The following is a 25,522-nucleotide window of genomic DNA, read 5'->3' as shown; positions in this document are numbered from 1 at the left end:
CAACACAGCCTGGAGCTGCTGCCTTCCTGCTCTGACCCCATGAAATGCTCCTGTCCCTGCCATGTGTAGCCTTCCCTGTGACATCCCGCAGCCTACCTGCCTGGCACATCCTCCTTTGGAGGAGGATCCTGAGTTCACGCCTGTCCCTTTCCTGTGACTTTCACCACAGCTGGGCAAGAGGGCAGCCTGCGTGTACGCTACAGTGGCAGCACACTGTACTGAGCCATGGGTTTATGCCTAGCAAGTGCGGTTTGAAGAGGCCTTGCACAGGGCCAGATTTAGCTTAGTTTCTGGCAGGGGTAGGAGTCTACAACTTCCCATCTGCCAGACCTGAACAGGCTGCAGAGGAATAGTGTGGTGGCTGAGGGTGAGAGGGACCCCACAGCCAGGGATCAGGAACAGGACTCAGAGCCTTTAAACCCAGAAAGTGTTTCCATTGCTCAACAGTCACACAGCAGAGGAGTGCAAGAGGAACATGGAGGTCAGGGTTGACATCATCACGTAACCATTTTAAACATCTTGCTGGAAAAAGCAGCAGTTCGAGTTCCCGATGGCTGCCACTACTCTGTCTTATACATTTTGGTAGTACCACATACAGAGCCTAGGGCTGGTGTGCAGAAAGCTGGAAACTTAGTGGGCTCCGAGGACAAAGCAGAGACAACTTCTTACCCATGCTCTTTCACAGGCATCTTGAGCTAGACCACAAAACCTCATCACCAGGAGCCCCTCTCTGATCAAAGCAAGGAGTAACGTGGGTGCCCAGGCATGGGCATGGGCCAGGCTAGGGCTGGCTGGGGTTTCCTGGCAGCAGGGATGGGGCTGGGATTTTCTGGGGTCTCTTCCCAGTGTGCCCTTTCAGATCTGGGTATCTCCTCTGCCAGAAGCAATTTCCACCCCCTTCAATTTCCCAGGGGCTTGGTGAGACAGGGAAAAAAGTGCTGTCAAAGGTTTTTCCCTTCCCTTCCAAAGTGTAAGCCCCTGGGGTCCCCGGCAGGGATTTGGCAGCCACAGGAATGTGTGGGAATGCACGAGACTTCAGCACAGGGCTTGGGAGTGTATGTTATTGTGAGAAATGTCTCATTGAGGACCTCTTGGCATCACACTCACCCCAAGTCTCAGAGCAAAGCTGCCCATGCTGAGCCCCCATATCCTGGCTTCTCTCAGGTGTATGTCCTTGTTCTCAGCAGCCTGAAACAAGGGTGTGCCCTGAGTTCCTGGCAAGGGATGAGCACAGTGCCGCAGTATTTGCTGATATTGTGCCTTTTAGGGCGTGAAGGAGTTAAACTTTTCAGATGGAAAGCGAACTGAAGATCAGGCTAGCAGCCTGGTGACCTCCCGCTGCTGGGACAGCAGCAGCTCCCAGGCAAGCCCGGCAGTTCCGTCCATCCATCCCTCGGCGTGGCGCGGCGGCGGCAGCAGCGGGCGGTAGGTGCGAGGGGCGGCGTGGCTGGGCACCGTGTGGGACCTGACCCGGCCCCGGCGGGACCCCGGCGCTGGGGCCGGAGGGCGACGGCAGGGAGGGACGGTCCGTGGGATGGAGGGAGTGCACGGATAGCTGTCCCTGTTCTGCTTTCAGAAAAGGAGTTGTTCAAAGTGAGCTTGTCCCGACACCGCCTGGGGAATTGTGATTTCTTGCCTTTTAGGACACCCAGTCAGCAGATACCGAGAGTTTGGGAAAAGAGAGTTTTGTAGTTGAACTCCTTGCATGCAGCAAGGGAGGACACTGTGGGTTTATTTCTCCCTGATGAGGAAGGAATGACAGCTGCATTATTTAATCCTGTCCTCTGATGATGGTCAGAGATTTACCAATACACGCAAAAAGCAGCCAGTCAGTATAGAGTTTCTAAACAATGAAAGATTTTTATATAAGTGGAAATTGGGGTTTTTTTCCCCTTGAACTGAGAACATTGTGGTCTGATTCTAAGTAGTATTAGGCATAGCCTATTGTGCTAAGTTGTCTCCCTGGCTCTTCAGTTTATCCAGCCATAGCAGACTTTCTAGTTCAAAGACAAAGTGTCAGTAATCTGAAAGTTTATTTTGCAGTAAAAAAGTGGTATTGTTTTACCTAAGGATTTTCATAAACATTTCTCATATAATTTACATTGTAATGTAATCATTTTACGTGATAGAATTATCTTGTTCAGAAAGCATGGCTAAATCAAGTCATGATAGTTTCTGGTGAAGAAACAAGGCTTACTTAACATAGTTAAAAGAAAAACAAGAACCACAATCCTATATAACTAGAACCAAAGTAGTATTCTGTTCTCTTCACTGCAAGAATATCCTCAACCCTTATGGTATTTTATGTTTTTCCTTCGAAAGAAATCAGAAGACATTCCCATAAAATTTGAGACTTTTTTTTTAAACTGAAATGCTCTTGGGATGATGTTTGAAGGAGGTTGCCAGGCTGCTCAGTGGTAGTTTCTGCCCAGGCAAATGGAAGTGCAATCACCACATTTCAGTCAGAAAAGCTCAAATTGCTCTTTACTGGCCTCCCAGTCACTAGAACTTGATTCCCCCAAGGTAGTTTCTGGCCAGAGATGATGCTTTTGATTACAGAAATGCAGGTCTCCTGGTAATTGCATTTGATTTATTCTTCTGTATCACAGAGAACAAGTCAGTGTGATTCTTTGGAAGTATGAACCCTTCCAAATGCTAACGTGTGGGGAGAAAGAAAACAGCAATTTTTATTATCTTCTTAACAACAGCCCACAGGAATGTGCTTTGCAGTGAGTGCAGCTTACAAGTTCCCCTGCCTCAGCTCTGGCCTTTCCTGAGGGCTGCTGGAACAGCCAGGAACCCCTCTGCTGACTGGCCAAAAATCCATCAGGGGAAGCAATAATGGAAGAGGAGGGAAAGGAGGCCGTGGGATACATTAAGAAAGGACCTCTAAAAAATCATTGGTAGAAATGCAGCGGGGAGCCCCCTCCTGTGGGCACCCCAGAGACAGCTTGCTCCGTAAGATCCATGGGGGATCTGGAGCATCTCTTGGAGCCAGGCAGCACCTGATGTAGGTGACATCACATGGTTCCCTGGTGATTTGTCTCTTAGGACTGCTGAGAAGTGATGCTGTGTGCCATGCCTTTTGTCATTGACTTAATGCCTTTCCACAATGGTGGAGTCTGTCCCTCTATCTATAATTAATGTCACAGAGAAAATGTGTTAAGGCAGGTGGTAATTTTTCTGAGGGGAGCAGAACCTGCCCAGGCTGGTGAGGTTTATTCAGCAGGGACTTGATACTACTCTCATTCAAGTGGATAATAAAACTCCCATTGATGTTTTTCAATCACTGATGACTTTCTGTGGACTCTCGATTACCACTGCAGCCATGTCCAGAGTGTTTGAGTGTGTGGCAGGGGGTGCACAGCGTAGAGAAGTCTGCTGTATCCTGTTTTTGTAAAGGGCTTTTCCTCTTAGTAGTTGTAGTGAAAACAAACATGTGGGAGAACAATGGGACTTTTTTTTCTGTTTTCCTCTAGATTTTTAAATACAAGAAAAAGCCTATTAGAATTAAATAAAGTGCATTAACATAAAAGGGATTCCTATATGTTAATGAGGAAAATAAGCATAACTACTTGAACATACAATCACAAGCACAAAGGTCATTCATTTGCCTTCTTGATCTCAGCCCGTGTTGTTGCAGTTGAAAGCCTATTCATTAAATACCTGTGAAAACAGGGTACTGGTAAAGAACAATGCCTGTGCCATAAAGTTGTTATCTGTAGGAGAGTTCACACCCCAGAGAAACACCCTTGCATGCTGCTGGGCACTCTGCAGGCTTTGGAGCTCAGCAGGGACCAAAGGGGAGACTGCAGAAAGGATTTCCTTTCTTCAGATAAACGCGGAGGTATTGTATTTGTTGTGTCTAAAATGTTTTTCAATGAGCAAACAAGGATAATTCTAGTTGCTGTAAAAATGGAACTAATAGTAAGATGTTAATGCTTTCTAGGAGTAAAACTTGGAATCATTGTTTATAGGATGAAATGCTCCCAAGAAAACAGGAACTAGGATGAAGTACAGTATGTGAGGTGGGACAACTGCCTTCAACTGTTCCTATTTAAATTAAATGTGTTTTAGAGAAAAATCTGACATTGATTCTTCCTTCCATATGAGAGGTGGAGGATCTACTGTAAGAGATAGTTAAGGGTACAGTTAGCTGCTTACAAGGTAATATTGCTCCTGTTTGAGCATATATTTCCCTACTGTGTGGCTGCTTAGCTGCAGCTTCCTGCCATGAGTCACTTTTCCCCTGGGAAGTGGAAACCCCTTGCCTCTGACATTGCTCTCTCCATGCAGGTGCTGCAGCTCACGACCACATCTGGCCTTGACCTTCTCAGCAGCAGATCAGGATCCCGAAACCCTTCACTACAAGGTGAGTTTCCTGTGCCGTAGTCATCATCCTCCCTGCTGCTCTCCTTCTTCTTGTTGTCTTTTCTGAGTGGCAAATATCATACTGGATGCAGTTTTCAAGTGTGTTTATATGGAATGAGATTATTCCTGCTGCTGACAAAGTCCAAGACTCCTCTGACAGAGTAACTTGCTCTTGACTTTTTAAAGATACAAGATACCTGGGCTCTCCAGGTATCACAGACTTAGTTTCACTTTATCACTGGTTTAATAAACTGGTGTCACTGGTTTACTAAAGAAGGGCTGCTTGTAATTGTTGGTTGAAGTGCAGCTGTGTGTGGACAACGAGGTGGGGACACCTTCCAGACTCCATCCATCAGTGGGCAGGTGAGAAAGGCTGAGGAATATTGGTAGGACCAGATTTCATCCCAGTGTGTTTTGTTTGTGTTGAGGTCAAAGTGCTTTGTGAAATCAATAGGAATTTGAAGGGATTATTTTAAGAGTGGGAGAAAGGGATAAGGTGCAATTATATCAAAGTACCACATTGAACATTATTTGGAGTGTAAGATTTTTGATTTATTTTGAAACATCATATCCTTTCAAGAATTGGTTTGCTCTTATTCAGTTCTAACACATACTACAAAGTCAAAAAGAACAGTTTAGAAGTGCCTGAAACCAAGGGAAGCAGCTTTTTGCCATCATTCTCCTGAGAACTGTATGCATCAGGGTTTTGGCTCCAAGTCATAGTGATGCTAAATTTAAAAATCCTTTCAAAACAGGGCTCAACCTTTCTCACAACTCTCTTCATAAAACGCTCAATGTTGAAGTGATAATGTTCAGAACAAAGAACACTTAGTATAAACATTTAGCTTGTACTAAATAAATTACACTTGGTCTTACAGTCACGTTACTGGTGACAGCTTGTACAGCCTGCACCCTTCCCCTGTAATTCACCAGAACCAAGCAAATATACATTGTTGGGAAAAATTTCTTGACTTTTGTCAAAGAGCCCAACTGCTGTCAGCAAACATATTGTGGGAATATGAATCTGGAAACAAACAGATCATTAGAGGGTGAGTTAAGGTTTTGTGATTTAATTCTAAACATGTTGAGTGAGTGAACCAGAGATGTGCAATGCCAGAAAAACTGTGCACCAAAAGGGTTTTTTTCTTTAATGAAAGCTGGTATTTTTATTGAATACAAAGTACTTTGGGTGACAAAGATGGTTACATATGGAAAATATGAAGTTTTGCTTGTTCTGGAGAATTACGAAGATCACTTGATTAGCAGTAATGTTGTCCCAATGCAAGTTTAACATTCTTTCCTTGTGGAAATTATTCATCCATTTACAGAACTTTATTAAAGTACAATAATTTTCCAATGTTAAAAAGAGAATATATACAGAGGATCTCTGCTTGGACAGGAAGTAGTGATCCAGGCTTGTGCAGTCACATCTCTGGTTGGATATTATCTGTGCTTTGGCCTGTTACAACTATACCAAGGGTTGAGAAAATGAAACAGCTTCTCCTATCAGAGCATCTTTTTTGGGAAAAGCCTGAGCTGAGGCTGTGGTACTGCCCAGTCTGCTCTGACTGCCAGAGCCACTTGGGTCAAGGACCATCAGGAAGGCAGGGAGCCAGAGGAACTCTTTGCAGGTCTCATGAGAGGACTTGTAAATCATCTACAGAATCCTGAGAGGCCACAACTGTTCTCAGCCTTTTAGAGAAATGTAGTCATGTCGGGGCAGGAAGGAGGAAGGGAGCCAGGCCCCATTCCCCAGCATGAGACCCTGCATCCCTTGGGATGGACCAAGTGCCTGTGACCAGGCTTGGGCCTCTTCTGGGCTTTCATTCTGGTGACACATCTCAAAGCCCTCCCCCATGTCTGGACACATCACTGTAGAACGGATATCCTCATCTGCCCCTGCCCCTGTTCTGCAGGGACAGCCACAGGGCGGTCTGTGTCCTTGTGTACTTTGGCAGTTGCTGGAGCTTTGCTCTCTCAGGGAAAAGCTGCGTTGGTCTCTTCCCTTCCTATAGCCAGACAGCTACTGTCTTGGCCTCACTGCTCTCTGCAAGGCAGCCTGAGCTGCTCTACTCTATTTGGGAGGAGAAGGCTACAGTGAGGGAGCAGCAGGACATCTGCACTTCAGAGTGTACCACAAAGCCTGTGCAGACCCAGAAGACTTCAAAGCTGGCTCATCTGTCAGGCATCTATCCCTGGAGCACTTTCTTCAGGCAATAGCAGCTCTGCCATTAATGATTACCTGCACAGTGACAGTATAATGAAAAAAGAATATCCTTTGAGATTGTCAACCTTTTCTACCCTCTAGCACATTCAACTACGTCCTGAATTTCCCTAAAATTCAAGGATTTGCTTCCTGTGATCTTCTTTGTATCCCACTGGCACCATTAACCTGAATACAAATAGGAAACTATAAGACATTTCCCAGAGTCTTTGACAAGATAGAAAAACACTTCTCTTTCTCAGGAGGAGAAAGATATTTTTTATTGGAGTAAATGCCCCTGCAAAACTGGCTGCAGCCCTATGAGCTGCTTGTGGCCAGGGCCTTGGGGTCTCAATGGAACTCAAACTCAAACTTGGAGGTGGCTTCAGCTGCCCCTGCTGCTGAAGGATCCCTTCATGACCATGTGCCAGAATCTTTCTCACTGCCATCAACACACCTTCTCTTGCCTGGCCCTTCTTCTGGGCTGTCTGCAGTGTGGTCAGGCTTCCAGTTATTTCAATACTATGTTTTATGTGCTCTTAATTTTATAACAAGATAGAGGTTGATCAATACTTTCTGCTATTTCCTGCCTTCTCTCACAACACTGGTTCAAACAGTTATTAAATCAAAAACTCCAGCCAGCTCTGTGAATCCAGCCCCAGCTCTCAGGGTATGGTTATGAGGGATGCACAGGATGTACCAATCCTCATCTCAGGCAGAAGGAACAGCTTTTTCCTGCTCTTCATTTCTCTCTACGAGAGAGCACTGGTGAAGGAGCAGACTGCAAGAACACGAGAGCACTGCCTGGAGATTTTGGGCTGTTGTGAGAAGATACCAGACAATAACTGCAGAAAATCTGCCCATTGGAATCGGAGGTTCAGAAGTGCTAATGGCCAGGATAATGTGTTATTTATTGCAAACAGGCATCTGCAGTGGCCTCAAAGGCCTGGATGTCCGACTGCCCTGCTACATGCATCAAAACCCCTCTTCAGAGTCTCAGTCCCAAATTCAGTCTCCAAATCCAAACAGTAATGTTATCACATTCGCTTTTCATTTCTGTGTGGGCACTGTGCCCATGCAGTTATAACACAGCTGAGTCTGATTTTCATATAGTTCATTGTTTACTTATGATTTACTATAAAGTTGAGCTTGTCTTATTTATGAGCAGCCATGAAGATATGGGATTTCATCCACTGGGTGATGACTCATTCATTGGGTTGGACTCTTTAGCTCCTAATACGTGACATATTTTGGACTATTGGATGAACAGCATTTCTGCATGAGCCCAAATTAAATGAGGTGAATGGAAATAATTAGTTGTTTGTTTTTAAAATCATGTTTGTAGCTGGGTTTGTGCTGGTTCAGCTCCGGGCTCGTTCTAGCAATGTGCACAAGGGCAGGATGAGTTGCTGTATTCTATGGTGGAGAGGTGATAAGCAGCATTTCTGAGTCAGACGTCTAAACATGCCAGGGGCGACTTTGCTTTGTTTCTGTTGCACAAGGAAGGGCTTTGCGGTGATGGAGCATTTGATACTTTCTATGAACTTTAATGACTGCAACATTTCTTGTGCTGCTGCAAACAATTTGAGAAACTAATTTGTAAAATCACTCGTAAAAATCTCATGTTCTTTCTGTAATAATAAAACTCTTTAGCTGGAAAAAGAAACACAAATCCTCAGAAAGAGTAGCTCAGCAGGAGTGCGCTTCGGCCACTCTTGTCTCGGGCATGCTCTTCCCTCCTGTGGGTGCGTCATGCCCCATGAGTTCAGCAGGAAGAATTCGTGCACAGGCAGAAATATCGCCCCCGGTAACGCTCAACTACATAAGGAAAATGAAAAGTTTTTAAAACTTTTTCCCCCTCTTCCCACCCCCAGCTCTGAGGGACGGGACCAGGACCATGGGAAATGTCGGAGTAACTTTGTCGCAGTGAGCGGTTGTTACGGCTTACAAGTTTTTACAGCCAGGAGCCCTGCCAGCAGAAATTTATGCCTCCATTTCAGCAGTAACGATGCTTCCCAGAGCTGTCAGCCGGCAGCGGGCTGGGAGGCAGCAGCGGGGCGTGTGGGGGACTCGCCATGACATAATCACATTCCTGCGGCATGAGAAGATACTCCCAGGCCACAGCAGGGGCAGCACAGCCCCTTCCCTGCTCCCACCCCATCACTGTGGTTCTCAAGGTCTGGGAAGTGCAAATGAACCCATCAGCTGCGCAGGCTTTGTGTGATTTTGGGGCAGAGTGGCTGGAAAGTTTCCCATTGGAAAAGGATCTGGGGATGTTGGTTGATGTTCAGCAGCTGAACATGAGCCCAGGTGTGCCCAGGTGGCCAAGAAGGCCGGTGGCATCCTGGCTGTGTCAGCAATAGTGTGGCCAGCAGGAGCAGGGCAGTGCTTGTCCCCCTGTACTGGGCACTGCTGAGGCCACAGCTCAAATCCTGGGCTCAGTTTTGGGCCCCTCACTACACAAAGACATTGAGGTGCTGGAGCGTGTCCAGAGAGGGGCAAGGGAGCTGGGGAAGGGGCTGGAGCACAAGTCTCCTTGGGACTAGCTGGGGGTGTTTGGCCTGGGGAAAAGGAGGCTCGGGGGAGCCTTATGGATCTACAGCACCTGAAAGGAGATTGTAGCCAGGTGGGGGTCAGTCTCTTCTCCCAGGTCTAACAAGTGACAGGACAAGAGAAAGCAGCCTCAAGTTGCACCTGGGAAGGTTTAGATTGGATATTAAGGACAATTTCTTCACTAAAAGCACTGTCAAGCACCAGAATGGGCTGCCTAGGTCAGTGGTGGAATCACCATCCCCAGAGGTGTTTAAAAGCCATGTAGTTGTGGCACTGAGGGACACAAGTTAGTGGTAGCTTGGCAGTGCTGGGCTAATGGTTGGACTTGGTGATCTTAGAGGGATTTTCCAGCCTAAGCGATTCTTTGGCTCTATGATTTCACCGCTGAGGGTTTTTTTTTTTTGTAGGGATTTTTTATCAAACGAAACCAATAAGGCGTTTTGCTGGGGCTCGTCCGGCGCCCGGAGCGGCGGGCCGCCGTGAGGGCCGGGCCAGGCGGGGCTCGGCGGCCCGGCAGGGGGCAGCAGCGCCCAGGGCTGTGTGGGGGCGGCTCGGCCTGAGGGGCGCGGGGCCGCGGGCATGGAGCCGGGCTGGGCTCGCAGGCACCCCTGCCCCCTTCATCAGTGCTCCTAGGAGCTGTCAGAGCGGCTGCATCGGCCGGGAAGGGAAGTCGGTCTGCCGCCCCTCAGACAACGGAGCCGTTCTCCAGTCGTACTTGACTGGTTTGCAACTGCTTCATCACCCTCTGCCGCTTCGCTACTGGAATTTTGCTGCTGTCAAGGAACCAGGGAGAGGATTTCTGCTTTGCAAAAGGAAAATTTGCAGTTGCTGTGAGAACCGCAGAAAACTCAGCACACCGCTGCCAAGGCTGGCAAAGGAGCAGGAGGAAGGCTTCTGTGGGGCCAAACCAGCCTGTCACAGAGCAGGGAATGCTCATCCCTCTGTATGGAGCTCCCAGGCTCTGGGCTGTGGCTGTGTCACGGTACCTGTGCCAGCTGAGCGCCAGCAGCACCAGTGTGTTAACAGCCAGATTGGTGCTTTTCCCACAGGATCGAAGTCTTTCACTGCGGAGTCTTCCCACCTACTGTTCCCAGAAAGACGGCGATAACACAGGTGTGCCGGCATGCGCCCCGCTCAGCCCCATGCTTTAGGACACAGTCATACCAGCTGCTTGCCAGCCAGCCATGGCCGTGCCAGAGGAACTAAAATCTGTGCAGAACAGAGGAGGAGTTTTACATACAAAGCTCAACAAAGAGAACGTGTATCCAGAAGACAACAGCTGTGCAGGAGAAGGAGACTTCTTGTGGGTGCACCTGGCCCTCCTGGTGCATCTTGCAATCTGGGGGCTGTTTCTGGTCCCTAAAGGAGCTGCTGCTGTCTCCCTGCCCAAGTCTGAGCCTCAGAGAAGCCAAAATCAAACAAGGGCCCCCAGAGGCACCTGGGCGGCCACCATGCTGTGCCTGTGCAAACATCCAGTGCCTCTGAGAGGGCAGTGGTGATAACCCAGAGCTTTGCAGAGCTCCTGCAGCCCTGCACGGGTGACATCCTCACTGCCACGCCCCTGTGGGGCTTCCACATAGCACAACTGGCCCCAGCTGGATCGGATCACCCCCATCCTGCTGCAAACCATGTTATCACCAGGGCTGTAAAGATAAAACTACTTACCTGGGGCTGCTCTATCTATAAATCACTCTTCCCTCCCCCTTCTCTACAACCACTATTGCAGCAATGAGGCAGCTGGAACTAAGGCACAGTGACCACCCTCAAAAAAGGCTCTCAAACAATGCCCCAACACTGTTCCTCTTTTACATTTGGCTCTTGCTCACTCTGATTAGTAGGACTGGGCTTACCAGGGCTCTGGTTTTCCCCTTCTGTGTCATAACAGGCTCTTGCTTGGTGTTTTAGCTGGTAGGGAAGTGACAATACTTACAAAGTTCCTTGCTTGGAGTGCCACACCAGATGGCTGATGTGAAGTGCAGCACCAGCTGCTGCAGTGGCTGAACTGCCCTTTGAAATACACAGTTCCTTGATTGAAAAGGGTCTATTTTTACTTTTTGGACCTTTTCAATTAGATAGCTTTTGACTGGGCTCATTCTCAATATTATCTCCTGTTCCAGGACTGCCAGGCCAGGCACACAAGGAACAAGAGGTGCCACCAGCTGCCCAGCTAGCTCTACCAGTAACATAGTCACACCTTTCTAACACCACCATCTCCCATTAGTACACCTTTTAGTTTTGTTTTTTTTTTTTTAGCTGGTGATTTTGGGCCTGTTTCACAAAATCCAGGAATCATTTAGAGAAAAGCAGGAACCTGGGAATTTCAGGTTTTGCCCTATATGCCAAAGGTTGATCAAGAGCACAGCGAGGATCCCCTCAGGGGAATCTCACATTTTTTAGGGAAAGTAAACAGCCAGAGAAGATCCTAGGCATTGGTAAGGCACTGACTGTGCCATGGCGTGGGTGATCTAGTCAGCTTTCTTCTTGCCCTGTTTTGTCCCATCTGTGAACTCCAGCTTCTTTGGACAAACCCTTGCTGAGCTGTACCCAGACACCCAGCCCCCTAGTTCATGCAGGGTACACACAGCTCAGGGTTTTCCAAACCACCACCTTCCTCCTGTCCACCCTGGGGTGGTGTCTTCCACTTGTTCCCAGACAGCGGCAACACCCTGCCCTTTTCCTCCTGCTGGTGCTTCTTGCAGCCGCACACCCGCCTTTCCTCTTCGAGGGTGTTGCTGGGCAGAGCTCAGCTGCAGGACATTGTTACGCTGCAATATACTCACTAATAGCAGAACTGACTAACAACTGCTCAGGGGGAAGGGTGGCTTGAGGCTGGTGACTGCTGGCCAGGTCCAAGTGCTTTTCTTCTGCTTTTTATTAGTCCTAATTCTCACCCAAATCAATGTGATGCTGTCCTCAGAGGCCTCTGCCATTCCTTCTGGTTCTGCAACATGTTTCAAACCTTAAATTCCTTTCAAGTACAGGAATGCCCCCAAACACATGGCCCCACATGTACAAGTATTTATGGAGGAAGTTAAATTCTTTAATTGCTTGGCTGGATCAAGCCCAGGCTGCCAATGGGCTGAGCAGCAGAACAATGTACAGCCCTTGTGTCCTTATGCACCAGGCAAGGCTTATCAGCCCATATAGGGGCTAATAAAGCAGCTTTCAAATGAGTCAGTAGACTTAAAGCTTCTTTTACGCAAGACTTCTGTCTGGGAATATTTTTGTAAGAATGTGTAAAAACGAGAAAGGAGCATGACTTCAGCCTTTTGCAGAAGGCAAATCCACTTAAAAGTGCTTTTGGGGTTGATTATTCGCCATCATGAGAACACTGCAGTGGGGTCAGTAGAAGTGAGTACCACAGTGTCATGCCTTTCCTCTGAAATAGCTGGGATTTTGTGTTTTCACTCACTCTGTGAACTGGCATTCTCACCCCACTGCTGCATCCTGGGGTGTGTGCCAGGAGAGCCAAATAAACTCCCCCTTTGGCTGGACATAGGTCAACAATTTTGTTTATGTCACACAGAAGAGTTTTGGTTTGTTTAAAAAATATACGCTGTTCCCCTGGAAAGCGTTCCTTCCTATGCTACATCCAGCTGTCCCAAGGAGGAGCTTGGCTACTCCTCTGAAGTCAAACAAAGCTATTCATCTGTATCTCAGGTTACAACAGCTCCTGAAGAGTAACTGGGAAACACTTGGAATTCTGTGCAGTCTATGAGCTCTGACAGATGTGAGATGCATAATTCCAACTTTACACTGTCACTCCTGCAAACTCCAGCTCACAGAGTAAAAGCACAGACATTCAGACCCTGAGAAAAATGGGTGTCTCATCTTAGGAAGAGAACTCTGGTTACCCTGAGTGCAAACACAAGCAGTAAGTAAGGTTGGGAGTAAGCTGAGAAAAAGTCTAATGAGGCCCGTGCCTGCGGTATCTGCCAGGGGCAGGAAGCCCTGATTAGCTGCACACTGGAGCATTGTGTGGGTTTGTATAGGATCTGACTTCCCAGGTCATGAAATCAGATCCTGAGTTATTTTAAAAATGAGCTGCTATTTCAAATTATTTTTCAACTTCATGTTTGATATGTCAAGTCACATTTATTTGGGTAAGCTATGTTTCACACGGACACCCACAGTGCAACTACTGCTGCATTCCTGGTGCTGGGGGCAGGGATGGGCTCTGGCTGAGAGCAGGCACTGCCGTGGGGACAATTGCACTGCCAGGCATTGTCCTCAGGTACTAACACAACTTTGTTTGGATTTTGGAAAGCGAGATGCTTATACATGGCTGTGAGTGTGTGATTTTTCATTTAAAAATCAACTTCACTAAACAGAAGTAAAATTAAACACCCTGCAGCAGTTTATCAGTCAGAAAAATAGATGAACCAAGAAAAAGAGATGAACTTCGTAACATTTCCATGGGAACAAGCAGTAAGGGTATTTTGGACAAATAAATTAGGTGAATTCCTGCATGAGACACTCCCAGGGAATGCCCTGTCCTTGCTCTTCCAGTATGTGCTAGATGGACTTCAGTTTAGTTTTCTCCTCTGATTTCAGGATAACAAAAAGCACAAGCAGGCTTGCTCTTGGGCTGTTTACAGCCTGTGTCAAAAACAGACCTTTAAATTCCAGCTGTGGGTCTCCCTGGGACCCAAGGCAAAAGCAGCACTGCAAGTTCTGGCAAAACACTGTGTTTGCCAGATGGATGCTGCTTTTGGCACCAGTTTCAGCTTCTGGATACATATATAATGCAGCAAGTCATATATATACACATATATAATGCAGCAAGAACTCTGTGCAGAAGTAAAACCATGTTCTTCCAGACATAGAGAGATCAAAATTGCCCCAGACACAACTGCTACTAGAACAACTCTTGCCTGAAGGACTTTCCAAATGTAAATTTCAATGCAAATTCTAGAACGAGTTATATTTTTCAGTGTATTTCTAGAGATTTCTCTGCCTAAAGACATCTCTCTGTCTGATTTGGACTGAACTGCTGCTGCAGGCTCTCATACTGCTGTCTTCCTTGGATAACAGAGGAGGAAACAGAAGATGGAAAAACTCAGAACAAGTTGTATCAAAGGTCCTAGCCAATATCTGTATAATGCAGAGCTTCTTTGCCTTCCATAGAGCTGCTGAATAAGGAAAATGCAATCCATATGATGCAATCCATTTGATTCATGCTTGGACTTGAACGGCTTGGTTTGGCTTCACTTCGTAGAGATCATGGTAACAAAAGGAGAGGTATAATGACGTCTTCATCAATTGAGAAGAAGCACTTCTGTTGTCCTTCAGAACCCAGTAAATAGGTAACGGGTGAAGAAAATGTGCAGTGTGTTTGGAAACCTTTGACACGGGAGGCTGGGAGGACCTGGCTGTGATGCTGAGCAAGGCTCAGTTCTGCCAACTGCGCAGCAATGCCATTTATGGTCACTTAGTCATGAAATCCCTTTGAGTTACAGTGCCTGTGGCTTCGGAAAAGGCAAACCTTGAACTACTGTGAGCCGCAGCTGCTGGATCCTGAGCGTTACGGGCTGGGTGCTGGGTTAGCGGATGAGCTGCCCTGTGGGGATGTGAGGATTAGCATCTGCACACTGGCTTGAATGTGCTACAATTTGTTTTATGGCATTTGTTATGCATGGCTTTTGTTTTAATGCACAATGCTGTCCTGTGTTTGGATAAGGCTATTATGTGCCAAAAAATTATAAATATTTAAAATCTCCTGATAAATTTCTAAAGCTACCCGGGTGCTATAGCCCAGTTATTCTTTTTCCAAGCCTTTGCCCTGACAACTCACAAGTTTGACAGCCCCCGGGTACAAACCTTCAGTGTGCTGCTGCTTTGACAGAAACCTTGGAAAAGATGGAGACATCCTGCTGGCTTTGTACCACACATTTCTGCTGAGATATAATGCATCTTCAAAGTCACTTGTGTGGGGTTAGTTGTAGTGTGGGGAAAAAAAGTGTCATTGCTCTTTGTGTATTAGCCACACCATTGAAATCTTTTGCACAGATCCTCAGAGAGGTGATAACTAAAGTATGACCTGCTGGGGCAGACAAAAGTCCTTTTACCTGCAAAGACTCAGCCTGAATGCTCAGCCACAGCCAATTCCTGCTCTAAGCAAAGCGTGCAGATGTTGGATTAACAGTTGAGATTAATTCCGATTCTCGTCCTCTTACAATCAAAGCAATCTGTTTCTGAACAATGTGTCAAGCAGAGAGCATGTACAGCGTCCCAAATGGCTGGGATCTCTCATGTATGGCCCATGACTTGGAGGAATCCAAGAACGTATCATCACATAGGACTGTGATAAGTTGATTACCCTGAAACAGACCTGACTTCATTAGTCACCCCATCATGCGCTGTTCACTGATGTCAGCGAGGGCCCAGGCTGCCGCACCCCACACCCTTCTGCTTCTGCAAAACCAGGCTTCAACAGACTTTTCCTCAACGAAACAGCCGGTGTTAGAACTGCCATTTCCCTCTGCTGTTAGTAGGCTCCAAAAAACTAATGGCAAGTGTCCATCATGGAGCACCATGGTACCATTCCAGGGCCTCTGAGGATATGATAAATGAGATTAAATTTCCATTAAGGATTGCTAATGATCCCAAAAAGAGCAGCAATAGACCTGCAAAGGCCAGCTAACTTTTATTTACCTTTACAGTTTAAACTGTGCTCCTAATTTTTTTTAATTCTGATAGCAAAGAAACTCCCTGTGAATTCAGAGAGTTTAATGCCATATTCTAATTTGACAGACATTCTGCAGTATATTCTTGCTAAAAACAGAGCATGTCATAATGAATTGCCATTATAGTTTATTCCATTTGTCAAGGCTGTATTGTGAAATACAGAATATTCTGAGCAGTTTCATCATAAAACAGTGTGTATGTGGCAGAGGAAGCCCTCTGCTGCTGAATTAAACAGGGTCTTTTTAAATTCAGCTTTCAGTGAATTACCATAGAGGAAGAGTATTTTTAAAACAGTGAAAAAAAATCATTGCTGTGTACAACTGCTAAGACAACCAAGAAAGCAATGAAAATGTTCTTCCTTCCTCGTATCTGCATCTAGCAATTAAAGGAAGAATGGAATGGAAAGATCTTTGTCATACAGGACAAATCAAAAGAAAAAGAGTATCCACCCCAGAGCATAGTATTGAAATCTCCCTGCCTTTCTGCCTATATACAGATATCCACACACATTTCTACCCATATAAATATACACTTAAGGTATTTCTGCAAGGCATACATTAGTTCATTTGTAATAATATACAGCACCAAGATGGTATTCCAGCTAGTACAGATTCATGGGTTAGCTTGTTTTTATTTCTCTGTCTCCTGATGAAACACAGATTCACTTTTGTTAAACTGTTATCCAACTTCATTTCAAAGGAAATACAGTTTTTCAGGTCAAATGTGACCCCAAGAAGAATCTGATAACAGAGCAATACAGAGGAACTCTCTCATCAGTAGATGAGACCAAGCACTGATGCCCAGCCCTGCAGTTGCTGCCACAGCTGGATATCACATTTGTGGCCAGGCAGGTCCCAGACAGGCCACCTCTCCTGATCTCAGTCACCTGTGCATGCTGTGGGGTGCTGTGCAGGCAGGGGCTGCCTCTCTTCACTTCCCATCAACCAGAAATCTTGATCAGACTGTAGCTGTGAGGGTCATCTGTGACTGGGAAGAAAGAAACGAAACAAGATCTGTTCCTCAGAGCAGAAATTATTTTGCTTTTTTCATTCTCTTCCAATAAAGCAATCATTGTTTCACAATAATCATGAAAGCAGTCAGGATGCAAAAGGCTGAATTCTCATCCAAAGCCCTGTGATGTGCAGGGAAGGGCAGCTGTGACATGGGCTGCTGCATCCAGACCACCAGCACCCCACCGACCCTGCATGGTCCCAACAGCAACAGGCTTGACTGTGCCACTGCCCTTATCCTGAATCTGATGGGGTGAGCTGGGCTTGCATGTCTGTGCCAGAGCTTTGCTGAGCACTTCACATCTGGTTTTGTGCCTCAGTGATTCTGGTGGGATGGATGGATGGATGGATGGATGGATGGATGGATGGATGGATGGATGGATGGATGGATGGATGGATGGATGGAGTGGTGGAAAACCACTCAAAGAAACCATTGTCCTTATGTGTGCAGAGCATGTCATTGCACAGTATATCATTGGGATGAACATTTTCTTTGCTGGATCTATGGAAAAAGTTACTTTTATTGAAAATTTTAGCGAAATATGTAAGTTAAAAATAGAGGTCCTAGTACTAATTCCGTCCTTTTCCCGCGTGATTCCTATTCCCTGCCTTTGTTGCAGAAAAAACAATGGCTGAAGCTTCAACTTGCAGCATGGCACGGGCACAAAATGATATTGAAGAGTGTGCATTACTAGGTGTGGCAGTGAAAAGGAAAGGAAATTAAAATATTATAAGCAATCAGCTAATCCGGATGTGGAATAGTTGCTAAGGAGTCCCAGTCCAGGCCAAAGTCAATAAGCAATTAGTATCTATTAAAAGATGAAGTATGGGATGATGGGAGAAAAGTCCTTGAGAAAAGGCTCAGCTCCATGTTTCCAGGCTGCTCTCCCCTGGGCTGGACAAGCCTGCGCTGACAGCAGAGCTGCTCACAGGGGCACAGTCTACCCGGGCTGCAGCATCTCTATGCCCTCTCACTGGTTTTGCTCTGTAAATAAAAGCTCTCACTTTGTCAGCTTTTATTTGAATAATAAAAGCAACTTCCTGCTGCTTGGTCAGTAATTTGAGGAAAGGGCAGTGGCTGCTGTGCCATGAGATACACTTCAACATTTCAGTATACTAAATCTCATCTCTGATTTCTTCAATAGTTTTGAAACAGGAGGCAATGCTGATTAGGGAACAATGGAAGTTTAGACATAACTCCCACATTACCTCACCTTCATATTTGCTTCTTTCTTAATTTATTGTAAAAAATGCATCTAATATAAATTATTCTGGGGAAAGGATCTATTAAGTCACTGGAGAGAAACCATGGTGTGATGGTTTAGTGGAGGCATTAGAATAACACCCTTGAAAGAAAATAATTGGACATCTGTATTCTAATTTTCCAGCTGAGATTGACTATAGTAATTTAATTAAATAAGACTTTATTGACTGTATTTTAATGGATTTGTTTTCTCTGACAGACACCTGCACCTTTCAGAGTGGCAGCCTTGATGTAAATAAGTAGACAGGCACACACTTCGCTTGAATCAGTGGAGCAGCTCCTGGTAGCAAAGGCAAGACCGTAAGTGCGTGCTGGGTGAGCGGGTGGGCACAGGCTCCCCTCGGGATAGGTACATGCAAGGACACCTCATCGCAGCTTTCAGGGACCCAGTAAGTGTCATGAGATGTCTCGGCGACCTCCAAAAATTCAGTATGTAGCAAGGCAGCTGGAGTAGCGCTATTGACTCTGCTGTCATCAAATGAGTCAGCCGCAAGTCACAGTCTTGTATGTCAGCAGGGAGTGGCGCGCCAGGAAATCAGTCACAAAAGTGGGGGAAAAAGCAAAGAACACCCCAAGAATTCGAACCATAATTGACTGCTTTTAGAGGTTTCTATTCTTTTCAAATGGCCGATAAAATCGTGTGTATCGGCACACAGGTTGCCGTCCCGTTGCCACATCGCACCCCGTGGGAGCACCTGAGGTGGGAGCACCGTCAGCCTCTCCCGGCGCGGGCTGTGCAGAATCGAATCCCCCCCAGCCCAGAGCCCCGGTTCTGCCGGCCACCCTGCCCAGCTCTGCAGGCCCGGCCAGAGGTCACCCACCCGTGGCTGCACCCACCCACGGCCGTCACACGGCTGGCGGCCTGACCTGCGTCGCCTGTGCGCGGCTGTGGTGGGGGTGTGCGGGTGGGTCGGGGGCTGCGCTCCTGTTCCTACTGCGGTTTTCATTTGTCTGTGGGGCGAGGGGGCTGCACCCCGACCGGGCACAGCGCCAGGCCAGCTGCGCTCCTGCCCGTGCCTGGGGGCCGCGCCCCAGCTCCGCCCGGCACCTCGGCCAGGTGAGTGTGGGCCCAGGGTGGTCCCCAGTTCCCCGGTCCATCAAGGGCTCTGCCAGGCCAGGCCAGGCTAGCCGAGCCGAGCCGCGCCCTGCCCAGCCCATCCCAGGCCGGCCCCCGCGGGCCGGTGCGGCGGGGCGCGGGGCTGATGCGGCGGAGGGCGTGCCGCTCCCCGTGGATAAAGGCCGGGCGGCGGCGCGGGGCCGCGCAGAGCGGGCGGCTTGGCTAGCGGGGGAGGCGGCGGCGGCAGTAGTGAGAGCAGGAAAAGAGAGAGGCCTCCGCTGAGCGCGGCGCTCTCCGCTCACTCTCTTCCTCCCTCCCTCCCCGCAGGCGGCCGGGCGGGGCGCGGGCGGAGCGCGGCGGATCGAGGAGGCGGAGCGGGGCTGGCCATGAGCACGCAGGCGCGGGGTCAGGGCGCGCGGAGAGCGGCCGATCCCGACGGCGAGATGCCCGCCACCGAGAAGGACCTGGCGGAGGACGCGCCTTGGAAGCGGATCCAGCAGAACACCTTCACCCGCTGGTGTAACGAGCACCTGCGCTGCGTCAACAAGCGCATCGGCAACCTGCAGCATGACCTGAGCGACGGGCTGCGGCTGATCGCGCTGCTGGAGGTGCTCAGCCAGAAGCGCATGTACCGCAAGTACCACCAGCGGCCCACCTTCCGCCAGATGCAGCTGGAGAATGTCTCGGTGGCCCTCGAGTTCCTGGAGCGGGAGAGCATCAAGCTGGTCTCCATCGGTGAGTGCGTCTCCGGCGGGCAGACTTGTTGTTTTCTCTTTTCATTGTGTGTTTTCCTGCGCTGGACCTTTGCCTGGAGGAACTATGACGGGGCTCAGGGTGATGGGGGCTGTGGGCTCGGAAGCTGAGGGGCTTCTGCTGCTTCTGTTTTTAAAGAGCTATGTGTGCCGTGGGGCTGACCCACAGCCCGGCTGTCGGGGCTGACAGTGAGCTCCTGTCCTCCTCAGCGTCCCTCATGATCAGTGCTTCATAGGTGAAGCTTTGCTTTCAGGTCTTTCCTGAAGAAACCTAGTGCCGGAGTGTGTTCTCTCCCTGTGCAGCCAGTTCCTCCAGGCACTGACCCCTCCAGCAGCCCGGCAGGAGTATGCGGCAGGACGATGCTGCTCTCGCTGGGCGTACCTGGGCTCCGGCACGGTGCCGGAGCCAGACTCTCACGGCTGTGCAGAAATAGCTGCAGCCGTAGCCAGTATAGGAGAGTGGGGAAACTTTGCTCACCACAGCCCAGTAGATGATGCCAGTGTTCAGATTAGCGTTGATGCCTAAGCACAGTTGCAGCTTTTGAACAGGATTGCGTTTTCTCCTCAATCTTTCTGCTGCGATAAGTTACGGCAGGAAATGTTCAAGGAACCCTGCTAAGCCCAGGCAATGGGTGCTTTGAGCTACTGCCACCCAGGCTGGCATGAGATTTGCCCGCCCGTGCCATACTGGAGCGTGCACTTGGTTGATAGCTGGTGGTTTGGAGACGAAGGCTGCTGGCATGGATTGCGAATGATCCCTCAGGAATGCGTTCGGTGACCGTTTGGGGAATAGCTCAGGTGTGGCCACAATGTAGTCTGTAAAGCAGTAATTTGAATGCCTGAGAGATCTCTGGGAAGGAATGTGAATGCCTTTTCTAGCTGTTTGCCAGATAACTATAGCTACGGCTTCCTGATGACTCTGGCCTCGATGAATTGCACAGCTGAATTTGTAGAGTGTACCTCTCCTCAGTTGTCTAAAATGGTTGGCCAACGTAAAAGCTGTTTCTCTTCAAAGGCTTTAAATACAATAGCAAGAAAATAGAAACTTCTCCAGTTTGGGGGAGACCTGGCACTCTCTGGAAACCTGTAGTTGGATACCCTCTTCTTCCCCTCTGCTAGTGTGTAAAAGCAGCTTTGGACAAGAAGTGAGGACTGTTGGTCCCGAGTGTCCTTCCTGAGCAGAACATCTAACTTGCAGCTGGGAATGAAGCTGGTGCTAATTACTTACTTAGAGATGGAATCCCTTTACACTCAGTGGGGTTCAAATTGCAGCTGCTGATTCCTGGGCTGAGCTTTTGCTAACATCAGAGCTCACCTTTCTGCTGGACTAGCTCCAACACCAGGCCAGCACTCCCCTCCTATTGTATTGTTTTCCCTAGAAAAATGTTGTTGCTCCTACTGCCTTCCTCTTTGTCTGTGGAACTTCCCGAGGGTGATGGGCTTGGGAGATCAAGGCTGCTTCAGTCAGGTCTGTCTTTCAGTGACTTCCGTTCCAGAAATGCTGCTGTCGCAGCACATCTCCTTTACACGATTAGGCTGAACTGCAGGCTATCTGTAATCATTTAAGACATGTCTATTTGTTTTACAGCTTACTTGCTTTGTGTTGGTTATTAAAAAAAAACCAAATAAAATTTAAAAAAACCAAACCCTGAGAAAATGTGAAGCTTTGAGAGAATGGAATGACTATGACTGCTAATGCTTTTGCCATATTCCAGTCTCTGCATGAAGGAGTGTACAGCTCCATCAGTGCTCTGCCACCTGAGCTGGAGCCAAGGAGTAGCACAGGAGCCCTACTGTATAATCCTGGATAAACTGAGCCTGTCCTGAAAAAACGTTCTGAATGTCCTTTCCAAGATAGACTTTCTGAGTGAGCCTTGCAGTGCTCTGCTGGGTTGAAGAGCCAAAGCCCTCGGCACCTGTCCTGCAGATGCAGCATCCACTGGGATCACTACCTGCCCCTGGTGTGTTTTTCTCTGCAGGTTCTGAAGAACTTGAGGCTTTCTTTTTTTTCCCTACTGTTTAGTCTCTTTTGTGTTGTTGAACAAAACCAGGGCCGTTGCAGACCCTGGAGCTGAAGTGAAATAACAAACAACCAACCAACTAGTAAAGGCTCTAGGTGGAGAACTTTTATGACCAGGTTGGTCTTTAGGGCCTGGGGTGTTTAGGGCCAACTCTGAGCCAAATCAACTGGGGAAACCTGACAGCTGCGCCTGCTGGATTTCTGGCATTAATAATGCCATCAGACCTCTGCTAAGTGGATGCAGTGCCTGTTCCAGTTATTATTTAACTTCCAGGAACATTTTGGAAGCCATGTGTTATGGCTCAGCTACCGTTGCTGTACTACAACCACATTTTAAAACCTTTTCAGTAGCAAGGTTTTGGCATTCAATGTTTGTCTATTTAAAATAAGTCTGCCTATACACAGTGTTTGACCACAACCCTTTCTGGATGCACATTAGAAGCCCAATGTCTCCTGCTGCTATTACCTCTTGTTTAGTCTCTGCTTAAAGTCTTTTGCTAGTTTCAGGAAGCTTTTCTTCTAGGCATGAAGTGTCTTCACTTCAATGCAAAATTGATTACTGTAAAAAAGACCATGAAGCACATAGGTGCTTTGTGCCATCCAACAAAGATGGGAGTGAATGCTGTGAAAAAGCTGCTGTAGGAGCAGGTGACTTCACGGAGCTTTCTGCTCAAAGTGAGGTGGCTGCTGTGCTGCTCAAGTGTTAACAAGTGTGAAGTCTAGCCTTTTTCTGTGTCTGCTAGACTGAGATAATTGCAAATTCCTGGGTGCTGAGTGGCATGCTGCATGACAGGCATAGGGAGTAGGATGCCAGGAATGTAGAGCACAAGGGCTTTTCCTTGGTTGAAGGGGCTGATCGACTCTACAGATTGCTTAGCAGAGAAGGGAGGGGAGTTGAAGCTGATTTGGCATTGAGCTTGTCCCTATAAACCCTGGTAACTGATAATAGGAGTCAACTCATGTAGCTGAGAAACAGGGGAGTTGGGTGACTGAAGCCTGGCAAATGGTTTTGGGGTGAGACCTGCCAAGTTGAACCCAAGCTTGCAGCCAGCAGGTCCTAGGTGCAAACTCTGCAGCTCAGTACCTGTTGGCAGTGTTCTCATGGCCACTGCTCATCCAGCAGCCTTGTGTCTCTGGTAGAGGGAGGATGGGTGCCAAGCTTCCTTGTTGAGTAAAACTGCTGTCTTGGGCTGCTGCAGTCAGATTGAGCAAACTGAAAAATGTGGTTTCTCTGCCAGGTTGCACTTTCACCAGGTAAGTGAGCTGACCTGGCTTGCCTCACAACGGCAGGATGTGAAGTGGCAATGAAAGTCAGTGGATGGGCAGTGGCATGTCTGTGCCATGGCAGTAGGATCCACTGCTGGCCGTGGCTACTGTTGTGTGATTTGTTTATAGATTTGTCTCTGGGGTGATCCTGTGTCCTGCTGCAGTGCCTGCAGGGGGTTCATGCCAGCTATGCCAGGAAGGAGACGGGTGAGGAGAGGATGGGGTTATAATGACGGTCTGTTGGTACTTGCCTCATGATGAGTTTGGTGGTGGCATATCCCAGCTGCATGAGCACTGATCAAACCTAACCTGTGCATTGGGTGGGGTTTTGGTTAATGATCAAGTACTTGATGCGCACACTGTGGTCTATAGTGTGCTTAAGGTGAAAGTATCGTGACCTGTGGATCTGAGGACCTTATAGAAATCTCATTGTAGGAAAATAGTTGAAAACCAACTTTCTTCCCTATGCTGCTGATACATTAAAGAGTGACAAAACAAACCATGCATTTCTAGAGGGAAAACTAGTCTCATAAAACAGTAAATGTGTTGTTCTGTAAGGCTTAGAGCTAGGTCCTTGAAAACAGAAAAAAGAAAATGTGTTTTCAGCCTGTGTACATTTAAGGGTTCTTCTGTCTCACTGAATGTTCTATTAACACATCATAAAGAGGTAGTCAAAATACACTTGCATTTTGTCTGCCACTTATCTCTGACTTCCCTGGATGCTGCTTTCTGGAAAATATCCAGTGTGTCTCGGAAGCAGATTTCCGCTTCTTGGAAATATGACACTCCTTCCCCTTGAAAATATTTTTTGATAGATGCGCAATGGACATCTTTGCTGGAGGTGGCTTAAGCTTTGGAAGGTACTTGGTCTCCTCAGGACCTTCTGTTTCAGTAGTTGGACTGCTGGTCTAATGAAAAAGTGCCTTTGCCTGAGCTATTGAGTTCCAAGTTACAGGAGACTTTAAGGTAGCTTACACAGACTGTTCTTGCATTCTTTTATATATGAGCGGAAACTTGTAAAGTGATCAAACTGCAGTAAAATTACTTAGGGCCAGATAGACTAATGTGCTAAGCAGCTTTTTCATTTAAGGCACTGGAGGCTATGCCAGCTATTCAAGATGGACTGAGCTCTTAACTGCTCCATATTCTAATGCCACGTCCTGTATTGACTTACATAGGGATGTTTAAATCTAAATGGGTTAGGATAACTCTTTTCTAGCCTACAACTGTAACCTAAGAATGTGGTTAGCCTTGTGTGTGGTCATGCTGCGATGTTGCCAGCATTGTTCTGTGTCTGCTCCAAGCAATGGGAAGTAAAACAATGGTCTCTGAATCCCCCAGGCTGCAGAAGAATTCTGTTTTCTCTCTGCTGCTCAAAAAAAGACTTTGATGAGCAGCTAGTTTGGGTCCTGAACAAGGGTCTGCTAAGTTTAGGCCACTAATCCATGTTTAGCAAGCACACCAGCGCAAAAGTGTTTTGCTGGTTATGCTGGAGTGAACAAACTTCTGCTGTACTGTGATGCTTACCAAGTCCCTGCCACCAGCATCAAGTGGCCCTGTCTTCCTTGATTGCCTGGCATGATAGTGAGCTCATGAATATGTCACCTGAGTCATAAGTCATGACAGTAAAAGAGACATAGAGCTCAGTGAATTGGTGTTTGGCTGTGTCTGGTGTGGTACCAGTGTGCCTGAAGAGCCTGTCACGGTGGCTCTTGCTTACAAAGCATTGAGTGTGACTGGCTGTTGGTGATGTAGCCAGGCTTTCTGTAGACAAGCTGTAGGTGCCTGTGGGGTTTTCTTGCTTTTTTTGTGTCCTCTGATAGTACTGCGGGTCCTGTTCTAGAGTATCCACCCATGGGGAAAAGGGGTGCACCATAGTAGTGATGGTGGGTGGAAGTAGATAGGGTGGGTAGCTGCAATCAGCTTGGATGTGGCAAGAAAAACGGAATTGGATATACCAAGTGTGTCTCTGCCGGAGGAAGGAAATGCTGTATGGCAGAATGTTAACTGCTACGGGAAGACTTGAACCCAAAATATATGTAGAAAAGACTAGGGGAAGGCACCACCTACCCTTGTTAGGAGATCTGAGCAGTGTGGTACAGCTTTCACTATTTGGTGCTGCTTAGCTTGCTGCAGGCTGAATTCCCACTAATGGTCAAAAGTGGTGGGGGAGCAGTATGTGTGTTTAGGTGGAATAAGAGTGTTTAGGTGTTTGGAGGAATAAGAGTAGCAGTTTCAGGAAGATACTGTGTCTGTGAAACTTGTGCTAGCTGATTCTGTATCTTTTCTCGATTGCTGTGCTTGTCTGTCTCTGTGTGTGGTAAAAGTGGGTACTCCCC

At 47.6% G+C, this 25,522-nt stretch overlaps 1 protein-coding gene across 5 annotated transcripts in view; it reads left to right on the top strand.

The window, feature by feature from the left end:
* The first annotated feature begins 1,373 nt into the window (after positions 1 to 1,373).
* The window catches only part of FLNB (filamin B), an 89,165-nt gene continuing 65,016 nt past the window's right edge, over positions 1,374 to 25,522 (top strand). For 2 of the 5 annotated variants that reach the window (XM_038148858.1, XM_038148859.1), the window contains exons 1-4: positions 1,375 to 1,425; positions 4,297 to 4,372; positions 18,288 to 18,388; positions 19,473 to 19,880. In XM_038148858.1, the coding sequence (XP_038004786.1) occupies positions 19,532 to 19,880 (349 nt within the window). In that variant the 5' untranslated portion in view covers positions 1,375 to 1,425; positions 4,297 to 4,372; positions 18,288 to 18,388; positions 19,473 to 19,531. Of the gene's footprint in view, positions 1,426 to 4,296; positions 4,373 to 18,287; positions 18,389 to 19,064; positions 19,881 to 25,522 lie in introns of those variants that run through there. The other 3 variants (XM_038148856.1, XM_038148860.1, XM_038148857.1) reach the window with 3 other exon arrangements.

This window comes from Motacilla alba, chromosome 12 (assembly GCF_015832195.1).
Source record: "Motacilla alba alba isolate MOTALB_02 chromosome 12, Motacilla_alba_V1.0_pri, whole genome shotgun sequence".
NCBI lineage: Eukaryota > Metazoa > Chordata > Aves > Passeriformes > Motacillidae > Motacilla > Motacilla alba.
The sequence above is the reverse complement of the archived record's forward strand: the minus strand, read 5'-3'. Positions and strand labels throughout refer to the sequence as shown.